Source organism: Crocodylus porosus, unplaced genomic scaffold (genome assembly GCF_001723895.1).
Source record: "Crocodylus porosus isolate Cpor-Errol unplaced genomic scaffold, CroPor_comp1, whole genome shotgun sequence".
Lineage (NCBI taxonomy): Eukaryota > Metazoa > Chordata > Crocodylia > Crocodylidae > Crocodylus > Crocodylus porosus.
In genome coordinates this window covers 53600837-53614673 of record NW_017728949.1, presented here as the reverse complement: position 1 = coordinate 53614673, position 13837 = coordinate 53600837, and the positions used below count along the sequence as shown (strand labels likewise).

At 56.5% G+C, this 13837-nt stretch overlaps 1 protein-coding gene across 1 annotated transcript in view; it reads right to left on the bottom strand.

Annotated features, from left to right (window-relative positions):
- The window catches only part of MARCH4 (membrane associated ring-CH-type finger 4), a 52006-nt gene that overhangs the window by 9789 nt on the left and 28380 nt on the right, over positions 1 to 13837 (bottom strand). Inside the window, exon 4 of the mRNA XM_019553560.1 lies at positions 10688 to 10880. Coding sequence (XP_019409105.1) covers positions 10688 to 10880 — 193 coding nt within the window. The remainder of the gene's footprint in view (positions 1 to 10687; positions 10881 to 13837) is intronic.

The following is a 13837-nucleotide window of genomic DNA, read 5'->3' as shown; positions in this document are numbered from 1 at the left end:
ACCCATCCACTACCACCCTCTGGGTGCGGCCCTCCAACCAGTTGGCGACACATCTGACTGTGGGGGTGTCTACACCACAGCCCCCAGTTTCTTAATGAGAACAGGGTGAGAGACAGTGTCGAAGGCCTTCCGGAAGTCCAGGAAGACTATGTCCACTGCTACCCCTGCGTCTAATGATTTGGTGATCCGATCGTAAAAGGCCACAGGGTTGATCTGACAGGACCTGCCACTGATGAACCCGTGCTAGTTGCCCCTAAGCATGCAGTCCCCTGCTGGCCCCTCCTGGATGTGTGCCAGCATAATTTTCTCAAACGGCTTGCCAGGGATCGAAGTAAGACTAACCGGCCTATAGTTTCGTGGGTCCTCCTTCCTAACAAAGTCATTTGTTACAATTAATGTTGGCACAGTGGGAATCTTGATCTTGGGGCAAGCAATGAAGTGGGGATGTAGGGCGCTGAAGAGGAAGGATTGGTACTCCTACTTGTTTCCGGCTTGTCTTAAATGAGGCCATAAATTCTTTGGGACAGGGGCTGTTCCAAAGGCAGCCATCACTACACAATACTGAGCCACACTAGGGCCTCTGGATGTCACTGAGATGTCACACATATTATTTATAATTATATTAATATTATCCAGATACCCCTATGTATTATTTCCAGAATGAAAAATAAGAAGAATAAGAGCTCTATTCAACTAAGATTATTTCTTCCAAGTCCAAAACTACCACCATCTAAGCTGTCCCCTAGAGACTCCTGCCTGGAGAGCAACAAACCCATGACACAGAGTCATAGATAATAAAGGTTGAAGGGATGTTAGGAGGTCACATCGAGTCCAACCCCCGGCTCCAAGCAGGACCAGCCCCAACTACATCATCCCAGCCAAGGCTTTGTCTACTTGGGTCTTAAAAACCTCCATTTCTGGGTAACCTGTTCCAGCGTTTTGCTACCTTCTTGGCGAGAAAGTTCTTCTTAATATCAAACCTCATCTTGCCCAAGTTTAGCCCATTGCTCCTCGGTCTGCCATCTGCCCCCACTGACGCGTGTGCCAGAAGGGACGCGTGCGTGGCCTGCAGCAGCTCAGAGGGGGGACCCGCCACACAATGCCAGGCAGGAAGAAGCACCAGCTGGGACAGGGAGCATGGGGCAGGGAGCAGAAAGCAGAGCAGCAAATTGGGCACTGATTGCAATCTGAACTAAAAACCTGCCTCCACAGCACTTTTGGCCGAGGGCAAGGCTGCTCAACTATCCCAAAAGATGGAGAGGTGGATTTCTACCCTCAAAGATCCCACAAGACCCTTCCTGCCCTTCATTTTGGCTTCGCTCTCCTTGGGCCCCTTTGCCCCTCACGCCCAGTTCGGGGTCCCTCCCCTTCCTTTCTGACGTTCCTTGCAGCTCAGCTCCCCGTGCCTCTGCCCTCAAGTCAGAGGACCTCTCTTTTCAGCACGTTGCTTGAGTTCAACTGTTTTGAGTTAAAAGCATTGCATTTGCTTGAGTTAAACCGCACGCTGCTCCAGTCCACCTGGCTCGCATGGCATCGCTGGGTTTTTAAGCGCGCCCCTTTCAATGTCATTCATTACCATCGTGCACTACTCCGATGACACAGAGATAGCCACCGCCCTTGGAAAACAAGTGCTGTGGGGGCGGCCGAAGTGATACCTCAAATAAGGGACGTGCTCTTGTTCCGTACCCTGGGAGTGATGCAGTCCTTAATAATAAACCAGGCTGTGTCCATGGAGGGACTCTCATCCCTAAAATCGCAGAGCTGGATGGCTGGGGGGGCTCTCAGGAGGTTTCTTGTCCATTCCCCTGCACGGAGACAGGGTCATTTATAGCGAGCTCATCACTGACAGCCTGTGCTTGAAAATCCCCCGGGGAAGGATATTCCACCAACTCCAACGTCCCGGTGCCGCACCCTCATCGCTACAAGGTTCTTCCCAGTATCTAATCTAAATTTTCTTGCTGTCAATTAATCTGATTCCTTCTAGTCCATCCCCAGTGGAAGGGGAGTTAATCACCGTCATCTTTAGAAGAGCCACTTACATGCAGGGAGATTGCGACCTGTCCCCTCCACTGCCTCTTTCCTAAAGAAGCGAAATGCCTTTCATCTCTCCTCGCCGGATTTGTTTCCCGCGGCTCTCATTGTCTCTGTTGCTCTCCTCCAGGACTCCTCCAATTTGCCTGCACCTTTCTTAAAGGGTGGTGCGGTTTGCAATCCAGTCGAACCCCAAATCTTTCTCTGAGCCACTGCTGCCAAAGCCAGTAATTCCCCATTTTGTATCTAAGCTTTTGATTTCTCCGGTTTAGGAGTTGTACTTTGCACTTGTCCTTATTGATTTTCATCCGGTTGATTTCAGACCATTTTCCCCAATTTATCAAGATCATTTTGAATTCTGATCCTGCCCCATAGAGCGCTAGTAACCCTTTGCAGCCTGGTACTGTCTGCAGATTTTACAAGGGTACTCTCTCCTCCATCATCCAAGTTGTTAATGAAAAATATTGAATAGACCCAGACGCAGGACCGGCTCCAGTGGGATCCCACTTGAAACCCACTCCCAGCTTGACAGCAAACCATCAGTACCTGTTCTCTGAGTGCACGTTCGACCGGCTGCACGCCCACCTTAAGGTGGTTCACTTAGTCCTTGACTTCAGTCAAGCTTTTCATCGTGGTGATAGTCCTGACCTTTGCTAAAGCTTTTCCTCCTTTCCCCTGGGATTCATAAGCCAGCTAGGGATTCGGGGTCTAACACAGCTGCTGCTTCCTTCCATCCACTATACCAGTTATCCCCCCAAAAGGAGGAGGGGATTAGATTGGTTCGTTGTTTCATAATTTGTTCCAATATTTTCATTTCTTCAGGCATTCAGGAGCTCTCCATTCCCCCCCCAGTGAGACTCTGAAGATTATTGCTAATGGTACTTCCTTAAATCCTCGAGCATGAATTTCTTCAGACCTTGGTGCCTTAAATACATCAGTTTTATCCAGTATGCTCTTGTCTGCTCTTCCCATATGTGGCCTATGAGCCTGTCCCTTTGTCAAAATTAACCCGTGTCTGGAGACCAAAGCAAAAATGGTCCGAAATACTTCAGCCTCCTCCGCATGATCTGTTCTCCGTCCCTTTTTCGTGATTAGCGATGGAGCGATGATTTCCTCCGTCTTCTGCTTTCTTCTCGTGCCTTTGCAGACCCTCTTCCTGTGGCCTTCGGTGTCCGTTGCTAGTCCTCGCTCTTTTTTTACTTTAGCTTTTCTGAGGTTTATCCCTCGGGCCATGCTGGATTCGTTTCTTCTCACTCCTAGTCACCTGCTCTCGTTTCCATCTTTTATACGGCTCCTTTCTGAATTTCGGGTCCTGATGAGGTTAGCCGAATGCTTCCCGTCCTTCCTCTACAGCTGCCACCGTGCCTTGGACTACCAGTGCTCCTGTGCCCCTTTATCACCTAGGTTGTCCTCCCAATGGACCACGCATCCCAAGCCCCTGAGTTTGCCAACGGGTTTTGAAATCCATCACTCCTTCCCTGGAAATGTTCAAGAGCAGGTTGGACGGACAGTAGTTTAGTTAGGGATGGTTTAGTTAGGGATGAGCCTGCCTTGGCAGGGGCTAGATGACCGTCTGAGTTCCCTTCCAGCCTGACTTGCTTATGCTCTTATGATCTGTCGGATGCTTTGCTCAAAAAAAAGCCTCGTCCATCATTTCTCAAGCAGACCCTTGCCGCGATCTCTTCCCTGTACCTCTCTCCTTCTGTCTTCTCCCAGAGACCTTCTCTGCGTCTCTCTTGCTCCCGCATTCAGGTACAGAGAAGTGCAGACGTACTTGGTAGAATAGGCATAAAAGACTTTGGCTGCCACAGATCTGCAGACACAATGCGTGGGACTGACAGGACTGTTTGAAGCACGTTCATTTTCAGGTGAAATGGGGGAGAATCGGGGGTGCAGAGCAGATCATCTGGTCCGGCCCGGGGCACAACTGTCCTGCGATTTTTCGAGACCGACCCATCAGAAAGGTGGGTCTGTTCAGGCTCCTCCGTCACAACAGCATCCTCTAGCACTACGCCCGGCCAGCGATTTGGCCACAAGATCAGCAGAAAGCAATCGCTTCATTTCTTGCAGCAGTCAGGATGCTCCTAAGGAGACCTTGTATACCCAATATATTGAAGAGATCGGGTTGTAACCCGCTGCAGGATGCCACCTAACCCCGGAGGGGTTTAATGGATCCACATGCTCACAGCACGCGTAACAGCGATAGGACTTGCAGCCTCGCATGCGCAGGCGCGGGACCCTGGTTCCTTTGCTCCAAAACCCAGAAGTCTCCATCAACTTGAGCTAAAAGCCAGCTCCTGTCCTTCTCCCTTGACCAGAGCCCAGTCCTGGATACTTCTTCCCTCCCTGCCTCCATCCGAAATTGCAAAAAGAAACCCTTCACTAAATAAATAAATAAGCCGCGAACAAGTACATTGCTGTAAACCTAGACGATGCTGGGAGGCTACAGAGAAATGAATGTTGTACCCTTCAGGGCTCTTGTACTCCTGTGATATTTAATCCACCACACACGATAAAGCTGAAGATTAAAGGGCATCGTGTAGCAACCCAGGCAGCAGTAAATGAGATCTTTCTTGTACCAAAATGAGAAAACCACCTGGGTAGAATGACTTCATTTTTTCTAATCGCACAAATGTCTTCGCTCTGCCCCCCGGAAAACTGCAGCATCCTCCCTTCTCCCCGCCACCTTTGCCAGCACCCGAAGCTCTACCACCAGTTTCCAGGCTGGCCCCGCCGTGCCTCGGTTTCCCCAACGGTGGAATCGAGAACAAAGCACTGAACTCGTATTTGTCAAGTGCTTGGAGGACGGGAGATGGCATTTGTCCGCTGGAGTCTGCGCAGTTCATTACTCGTGCCAGAGGAGCGAGTCCCGGCGGATGGCTCACGCCAGCTGAAGAAACGAGGGCCCCAACAGCTCTTAGCAAGACCTCCTCTGGAAACCCTCCAGCCCAGGACGTTTCCCAGCTTCTCTGAGCAGTTTGCTGCTCTTTGCTGCTCTTCCAGTTGCATCCTTAAAACATCCTTCAGCACCCTTAAAACTCTCCGTTGCCAGGAGGCCCACACAAAACCTTGACACCGCTTCCACGGCTGGTGTGCTCGGACCATTGCCCCGCCAGGACTGTTTCACTGTCCCTGTCTCTTGCCTGTGCTTACACTGTCTTTGTTTGGGACACAGAGGGTCTTTCGGTGTAGTATGTATACAGCCCCAAATGCAAGGGGAACCAGACTAGACTCTGTGTGCCGGGGTCATGCAAACAATAAATCCCCATCCTCATGCCCTAGCTCACTGCTGCCGTGGTTGGGTTTCCAATGCGTCCAGCCATTTAGAAATGATGCTTTTCCCAGCAGTGGAGATCTGCCTGGACAGTGCTGTTTTTAGGGATGATTCATGCTGCACCCCAGGGCAGGCTGGTTCTTTGCAGACAAACAGGAGACAGGGTTGCACACGACGGCCATAAGCAAAAGGTTTGCTTTTCTGCCATCGCCTCTATCCCTGCTTACAACGCCATCCCATCGGGGAAGCTCACAAGCTGTGTCTTCAACTCCCCTCCCATTGTTTCTTCCAAAAACACCTCCCCGATGCTCTTGCTGCGTTCCACGAGTTTGGCCGTGACCGCCTCCGTGCAATCCTTTTGCTCTTCTCATTTCCCAGGGTCCCGCTGCCTCTCACCTGCCGCAACAACCACATCTTCTCTGGCCTCCCAGACTTGCTTTTTAGACCCCACCCCTCACCTGTCAGCCCATCAAAATCACTCCCGCCCAAAGCATCTTATTGCACAAATAATAGGTGCCATGCAGGCACGGCTGACATTTGGAAAGCAAATCGCCGCGTGCCAAAACCCTCAGAACAGCAGACTTCTTCTCCTGCTCTCAGTGCAGAAGCTTTTACCGCATGCATGGGACTATACAGCAGCTGGCCCACCACGGCGGGGACTATACTGTGTTTCAATGAAAGGTCTGTCGCTGCAGGGAAGTAGGCTGTCCTGGTCTGGACTCTCCTGGGACAGCCAAATCACCTCTTAGTCTCTATCCTGGTGGCCAGGATAGTGGCCAGGATCAGCCAGACTCCAGCTCCACACCTGGTAGAAACCCAGCGGAGGGATGCCCAGGCCTATCATAACGTGTGTTTGCACTGGACACAAGGACAGAGGTTGTAACAGCAAAATCGGCTGGGCAAAGCAGCCTGGCATAGCTCAGGTTCCCAGGGCAGATGTCCTAGCAGATCATCACCAGGTCTTGTTTTTTGCAGCCTAATATCACATACAAGGAAGGCACAGTGTGCCAAAGGGGAATGAATCTCCATTCACAATACAGGACCTATGACACACAGACAAGCGTTTAGGACTCTGCCCATGCATGGCAGCAATGCGCAGTCACACGGGACCGTTTATGTCCGTGCAGCACTTATTTTTTTCCTCCATCTTCCTCGGAAGTGCAGCATGCGCTGAATCCAGCTGGACATCTCCAGGGCACGCTAATTCTTTTGTCCTCAGTGAATACCAGCACGGTGACCCGTAAAAGCAGAGACCACCAAGCGTTAGCCATGATAAAACCGAGCTACGGAGTCTGGCACCGCACCGAGACGAACAGTATTACTGAGTTACTGCGGGCATTGCAATGGGTCACAAGCCCATGACACACACGCAGCCTGGGCATGCCACAAGCAGGGGTCACAGCCTTGCCCACACTCCTCTCCTCCTCTCTAGCTGCCTGACCCGGTCGGAGACCCCAGGCCCTGCCCATTTGTGCACGAGGGCCATGCAAGATCCAAGCCGGCTGTGTAACCTGGGGATCCTCCCTTGGGACAGGACAGGGGCAATGGCTACAGGCAGGCTCTATCCCCCTTCCCCACAGCTGGTTTTCAGAGATGTCTCAGTGCAGACATTATTTCAGATGAAGGAACAGAGGAAACGCAAACAGAGCGGTCTCCTTTGCCTGATGGCTCCATTTTGCAGCTATTTGCTGGGAGATCCCTCTCGGGACACCTCTGGTCCTGGGACTTGCAAGGGAGCATAACACGTCCAGGCGTCTCTGTACCGCTCCAGTAAGGACCGAGAGCATCGCGGCTTGGCCGCCTGAGTCCCCAGAACTGCTTCAGACCCAGGGTGGCTGCTCCGGGCCCTTTTTGGGGCCTGTTTTCCAGCCTGCCAAAGGCTCAAAGGTGGCTGTAGAGGCACTGGGGCCTTCCCAGCGTGGAGCTCGCCTGCAGACTTGTAGCCAAGACCCAGAGAGGCCTGACTCGCACCGAACGGACCAGCCCCGGGGAGGCTGCGTTGCGGAGACCGCGCACGCTCGCGTTCGATGTCGCCCCTGGAATCGTTCTCAGGATGGCTCGGCCGGCTTTGCTTGCAACGAGCCCGGTGTGAGGTGCAGAGGGGCTAGAGGCGAGCCGCCGAGGTACATCGCTGATCTGGGGGGGAACGAGGCACCTAAACCCCTTCGAGGGTGCGAGCGGAAGTGAGCGCAGCCCGCGCCGGCCCCGCGCTTCCTTTGAGCTCGCTTACAATGAAACCACATTAGCCCTGACAGGAAGCCTGAATTGTGACGGTCTCCATGAAGCTTCATTAATTACCATTCCCATCGCGCTATGAAAGATCAAGCGCGGCGGATCAGTTTTAATTGGCTATTGATTCCTGATGTTATTACCGACGGTGGCACACAGATGCCGTCAGACGTACTGGATGCCTTTGATTATTTTGGCTGGCAGCTGGGATTAAAAACAGCGGGCACACACTTCCTGGCTTGTAATGGATTGCTATGGCATGCCAGCGGGGATCGGTGGCAGGATGAATGGCCTCGCTTTGCTTGTCTGGCGTGCTATTGAGCTGCAGAGAGCTGGCTGTTGCGAAGGCAAATCCGCTCAGGGCCGGACTGCCGAGGAAGGTGGGAGAGCTTCAGACAGCGAGGATCCGGCGCTCGTAGGAGCGAGGTGTGGGCAGCCACGCCGGCTGGGATGAAACAAAGTGTGGGGAGCTGATGGATGCTTGCAGCCCCGTGAATGCCCCTCTATGCCGACGCTAAATCCAGGACCAGCCCCCGGCAGCCTCGTTAAAGGGAAGCTCGCCTGATCCGCTAATCAGCCTCCCAAAACGCAGCTTCCCTTTGGGGGTTTTCTGCCCTGGGCCTTGCTGCTCTTTCATTAGCTCCTCGTCGTTCAACAGATGCCCGCGTGACCCCCGAAGACGCTTCAGTGCCCGGTGGTGCCATGATGAGGGAGAGGGGAACGGCTAATCCCGACGCGCCCTTTCGTTTAGGATCCGCAGCCAGTTTCCAAGCTGCTGCGGTCCCTGCCATGCTTCATCCAGCTCCTGTTTCGCTCTCCCTATGTGCATGCCCGCCGGATAACCCTCTCGAAGGCCGTGTCTGCTGGAAATCGCCCTGCGCCTCTCCCTGCCCGTCCGCCCCGTCCCCTTCACGCGTTCCCCGGGTGTTCGCTGGGTCAAAGGCCCCGAGCGAGGGTCCCTGGGACACCCCTGCCCTGATGTCTGCAGGCAGACAAACCCTCCCTTGCTTGTGAAGTGATGTAGGCTTGATAAGGATGTGACGGTCCCTGCCTCCTTGGCCGTGCCCTGCCCTTGACGGATTCCCTTACCAGCCGGGGACAGGAATAGCACCGGCTAATCCCTTCTCACACGCGGGGGCTGCTGGCAGTTCGCCACCTCGGTAGCTGAGAGCAGGGTCAATACTTGCACGAGAGACCGTCCAGGAAAGACTCCCGCGTCAATGAGCCAAGCGGCAATGCCCTTCTCTCTGCGTGGGTACCGACCCAGCGGGCTGGGCTTTGATGCTGGGGCCTCAGGCTGCTGCAGGATCCGTCCAGCCACGTGGCCGAAAGAGCTGATGGCGCTTTTGGTCTCGGTAGGGTGCCCTGGCTTCCCTCCCTCTTCGGGAAGGTGGTGATGCTGTGGCCAGGCTCAGCGGCTTCTGCTCCAGGTCGGGGGACGACAGGCCTCCGAGAGGGCAGGGGGATGCCGCGCGGCGAGCGTGACCCCAGTAGGATCTCTGGGTCCTCACGCGTTTCCTGAGGCTCACCAGCCACTCTGGGCTCGCCCTCTTCCAAGAATCACTGCCTCCGAGGACCGAAAAGCCCCGATGGGAAGCGGAGCGCGTGGTCGGCAGCCGCGGGAACAACCCGGAGACGCAGCCTCGCCCCGGAGGCCACGATCCTCTCGCGCTGCAGGCGCTTGCAGGCACAGGGCTGTGCAGATGGAGGGGTTTGCAGCCACGCGTGCACCCCAGCTACTCCCCGGGGCAAACTGGGGAGCTCTGGAGCTGCTGCAATAGCGGCTCCCCCACGACGGGGCCAGGTTGGACCGTGGCCGTTTCTATCCAGTGATTCTGCAGCTTCTCGTCTGGTGGCTTTGCTACGTGAATCCCCCTTTCTCTCTCCGCCGTCACGTGCCCTTTGGGGCATCGCACTGTTACCTAATTAGCTCCTGCTCACCTGCCAGTGACCTCCAGCTCTCTCCCCTCCCTGGCCCTTGCCCAGGTGCCTCCATCTGCCTGGCCCCTCTTTGCCCTGCGTGGCCGGCTCACGGCACGGTCACCGTTCAGGTCCCCGTGGGTGGAACAAGCCATGACTCAGACTCGCCGTCGCTCTCCTGCTGGACCTCAGCTTCCCTCCCACCCCCAAGCCAGAAGTCTTGGGATTCACGGGCTTTTTCCTTTGCAGACTGCCCTTGCCCTGTCCGGTTGCTCTCCGGAGTTCATGCCTCTCTGCCTGCTTTCCTGGCTCACAGAAACCCCCGTTCTCCCCCTTGCACGGGCAGGGGCAATCTGGAGCTATCGCTGGAGCAGGGTTTTGGATGGGGGAAAGCCCGGCATGGGACCAGGAGGAAGGTGGGAGCCAAGGTCGAGCCTGGAACTGCAATCGGGGTGATCGCAGGGCTCAAGGCAAAGGCTTAGCCGTAGCAGACTGCCCCAGGGGTGTTTGCAGGGGAGCAGGGCACATCCACCGTGCTAATAAGACCTGCGGTACCACACGACATGGACGCTAAACTGCTGACGGGATGGATCGTGGAGGATCTCCTGCGGCCACATGAGCCGGTTCCTCCCCCTGCGAGCACTCAGGCCAGGGCTGCACCCTTCCCTGGGAAGCAAGGTCCCCACTACAGCTGGCAAAGCACAGACGACTGGGGCCCCAGCTGCAAGGCCCAGACCTTGCACGCACAGCGTCATCTCAGGATGGCCCGGCGTTGCGCGACGTGTCCCTGGCTTGCGCTCTGCCCTGTTTTCATGTCCCTTTACGTGGGTATCAGGTGGCTCGCTGTGTGTTGCCAAAGGAGCCCCAGCGAAGCCAACTGGGGGCCTCACTAAGCCAAGGGACACGATGAGTATCTGGGGGTGAAGACAAGCGGCCCCTCCCCTCTCTCTCAGAGCTAATTTGCTTAAGCAACTCAATTCTCATCACTTTTTTGCACAGCTGAAAAGCGAAGTGCTATAGCGGACGCCGTTTCACCAGGCAGCCCGGTGTGCACTCGGGCTTGCACGCTCACACCTCCCCGGCCAATGTAAAACGCCTCTGGGCGGATGGGACCTGCAGGTTTGGGCTGCGTCTGCGAAGGGGGCACGACTAAGGAAAGGGGCAGCGACGCTCGCTGTCTGCGGAGGGAGCCGGCGGGGCGCATCCCCGCGCCGGAGAAATGCGTTCACCCACCTATACAGACAATGTCCATGAAGCCATACATCCCATAGCAGATCTGGAAGAGCAGGTCCTGGCGCTGCCACTTGGCGGAAGGACTGAAGGTCGACCAGATGAGCCACGAGATACTGGCGATGAGGAAGAGGGACCCCAGGATGGCCGCCGCTATCTGAACCTTCTCGATGACGGTCAGAGAGATGGCCTGCCACTGCAGGGGGTGAGGCGGAGGCAACGTCGAGGGGCAAAGAAAGCGGGGGGAGGAAGGAAGGAAAAAGAAAGGAGATTAGTTCCTTGGTGGACGATTGCTTTTTTCCCCCCAACCCTGCCTCGTGGTTTTCCATCCCAACGCGCTTTGCTATTCAAATGGGTTGCTTTGCCCACCACCAGTGTGCGGCTGTCTCTGGGGTGGAGCAACCTGGCACAGTCACAGTGCGCCACGTCCTAGAAATGGAGACGAGCAAAACTCCTGCGTCCGGCTGAGACTTCAGAGAGAGAATGAACTCCAACGGGAACGACCCCCCTGCTCCCCGGACACGGGCAAAGGGAGTGGAAACGGCCCCCGACCGATGCCTCAGCCAGACGCCACCACGGTGAGGCACGAGCAAGTGCCACCAAGCACACTGACAGTGTCACCAAGACTGTGCTCAGACGTCCCCCATCCCAGCTGCGACCCAGGATTGCAGCACAAGGCAGGATCATTGTGGAGGTAACGTATCCCCCCAGGACACACTACAGACGTGGCAAGCGGGGGTGGCCAGGCTCCCTTTTGCACCAGGCGTGTGATGTGTGCATTGCACCAGGAGACAGGTGAAGCCACTTCTAAAGGAGCAGTGATGCTAAACCTGCTCCCTATGGGGAACTGGTTTGCTACAGCGTGGATATGCACGGCCCCTAAGGAAATACAGACTGCCTCCACTACTCCCACTGCAGGGACGCGATTTACCCTGGTGAGGGACACGTCTTGCTGTTTCCCTGTAAAGACTGGTGTTGAAATGGTGAGCTGCCCCCCCCCACTCACCCCACCAGCTTTGGGGCCAGGGCTCAGGCTTGGTCTGCCTCTCGCAGAGGGGATGGGGCAGCCTGCATTTAGCACAGGAGGGCGAGGGCAAGCCACAGGGGGGTTTCTTGTAGGAAATTTAGTGCACCGGAGAGCGATTGAGACTGAGTTTCCACACCTTCCCACCTTTCCCAAAAGGCAGGGGAGACAAGGGACATGATCTCTGCGTGCGATGGAGGCTCTCAGAGACTGAACCAGCACGGAAACGATGGCCACAGACCTGTGTGCTGGCGGCAGCCCTTGGCTTCCCTTCCCCAGCGCGGGGAAAACCACCGACAGCCCCCACTCCAGACCCCGAGCGCTGCTACCGGCCTTCCTTGCGCGCACCACGGGGCCGCCGTCCAGGCAGATGCCAGCGTCACGCTTCCCATCTCCTCCTCCAGCTGGCTCCATGCAGCGTGGCCAAAGGCTCGGGGTACAGGGCCAGCATCAGACGCGCCGGCCCTGCTGCTCTGGTGTGGACAGAAGGAGTTCGGTCTCCCTTGCCCTATATCTTCACTTGGGAACCCGGACAGCAGCCTGCCGGACGCCAAGCCGGTCTCGCCGTCGCCGCGCCAGCCAAATCCTCCTGCCTCATTTCATTCTCAAGGGGAGGCGGCAGACGGGCTGCTCACCATCTGCCGGCAGACCGCAACGCTGGTCTTGGCAGCAGGCCTTTAAAGGGAGGGAGAAAGCAGGCCCTCCACGGCCGACCTGCGCAGGCACGGCGGTGCCGAGTGCGAGGTGCTGCTTCGAGCAGGCTGCGGTGCTGCATTTCCAGGGTTGCATGTGTGCCAGGCAGGCCACAGCCTGCTTCTTGGCGGCCGTCCAGGCTGCAGGGTTCAAATCCAGCCCACCCCAGCAGGGAGCCAGCGCACCGCAACACACCAGCGGCCGCACGTGGGACCTTCCCGTAGCCCTTATTACCTGTGACTAGCACCCACCGGACAGCAGTAGGAACGGATACCCAAGTACTAGATGACGGGTGTTACTGCGCAGTCACGCCTCTGCACGGCATCGCGGTGACGTTGACCGCGCACTAGCTCGTTACTACCGCGCAGTCGCGTCGCGTCACGGCTCACGCCCTGCAAGGCTGCGCAGTAGCGTCTCGTGCAGACGTGGCCCGTGTCTCGTAAAGTCCCTGTCGCGAGGGCGTAGCGAACTGCCTTCCCACCCGGCCTCCCGGGCTGCTCCGTGTGCGCGTGCATGCGTGCCCGCACGGGCACGACACCTCCCTGTTTGCAGGTCACTGGTACACGCGAGTTGAAGCTCTTGCCAGCATCCCCTTCCTACGGGGGCGACCCTTTTTTAGTCATCCTGCCGCTCTTGTTTCGAACGCACAACCGTAGATGCCAAAATGAAAAGAAAGCCCCCTCAACACTTGTTTCACGTAATAGCAAGGTTAAAATACCAGTCGCTCACAAAGCCCAGAGGAGGGAAGTCGGAAGCGAGGGAGTCTGTCAGGCAACGAGAATAAGCCAGGGCCATTTCCTCTGTCTCTAACCGCGGTCGCACGCTCGGCGAGCGCCGTGCGATGGTAGTGCCGCACCTTGTACACGGCACGGCGCGCGCGGGCTGCCCGTGGCGTGGAAAGCGCTGCGGATAACCCGGGCCGCCCGCGGGGCTCTTCCGGAGCAAACCCGGCGTCCCGCTTTTCAGAGCAAGCGGCAGCATGGGCGTCCAAACAGGCTCCCCGTGGCTTGGGTTTTCTGTCGTCCACACAGCGGGGGCTCCGGCTGGAGCCGCCAGGCGTCATGGTGAAACAACGGCTGCCACCGTGGGGCTCGAGGCACGTCACCCCGGAGCGGCTGCAGGGGTCTCGGGGTTTGCAGGGTCACGCCACGTATTGAACCGAAGAAAATCACCGTGCCTTCTTGCGGCCAGGCGGCTTCCTAGAAACGCCCGCGGCGCGCTCCCACCCTGACATCCATCCGTTCGGTTTATTTTCGCCGCTCTAACAACTTCCAGTCTCAGCAGCTTCCCTGGGCCTCAAGACAGAGAGGTTCGGCCTTTGGATCTGGTGAGAGCGATAGAGTCGGGGCTTTTCCGGGGACAATACAGCAGGTCCCTTGCCACGGGCTAACACGCTGCACGATCGCATCGTGGTTTTCCCAGAGTTTCGGGAATCT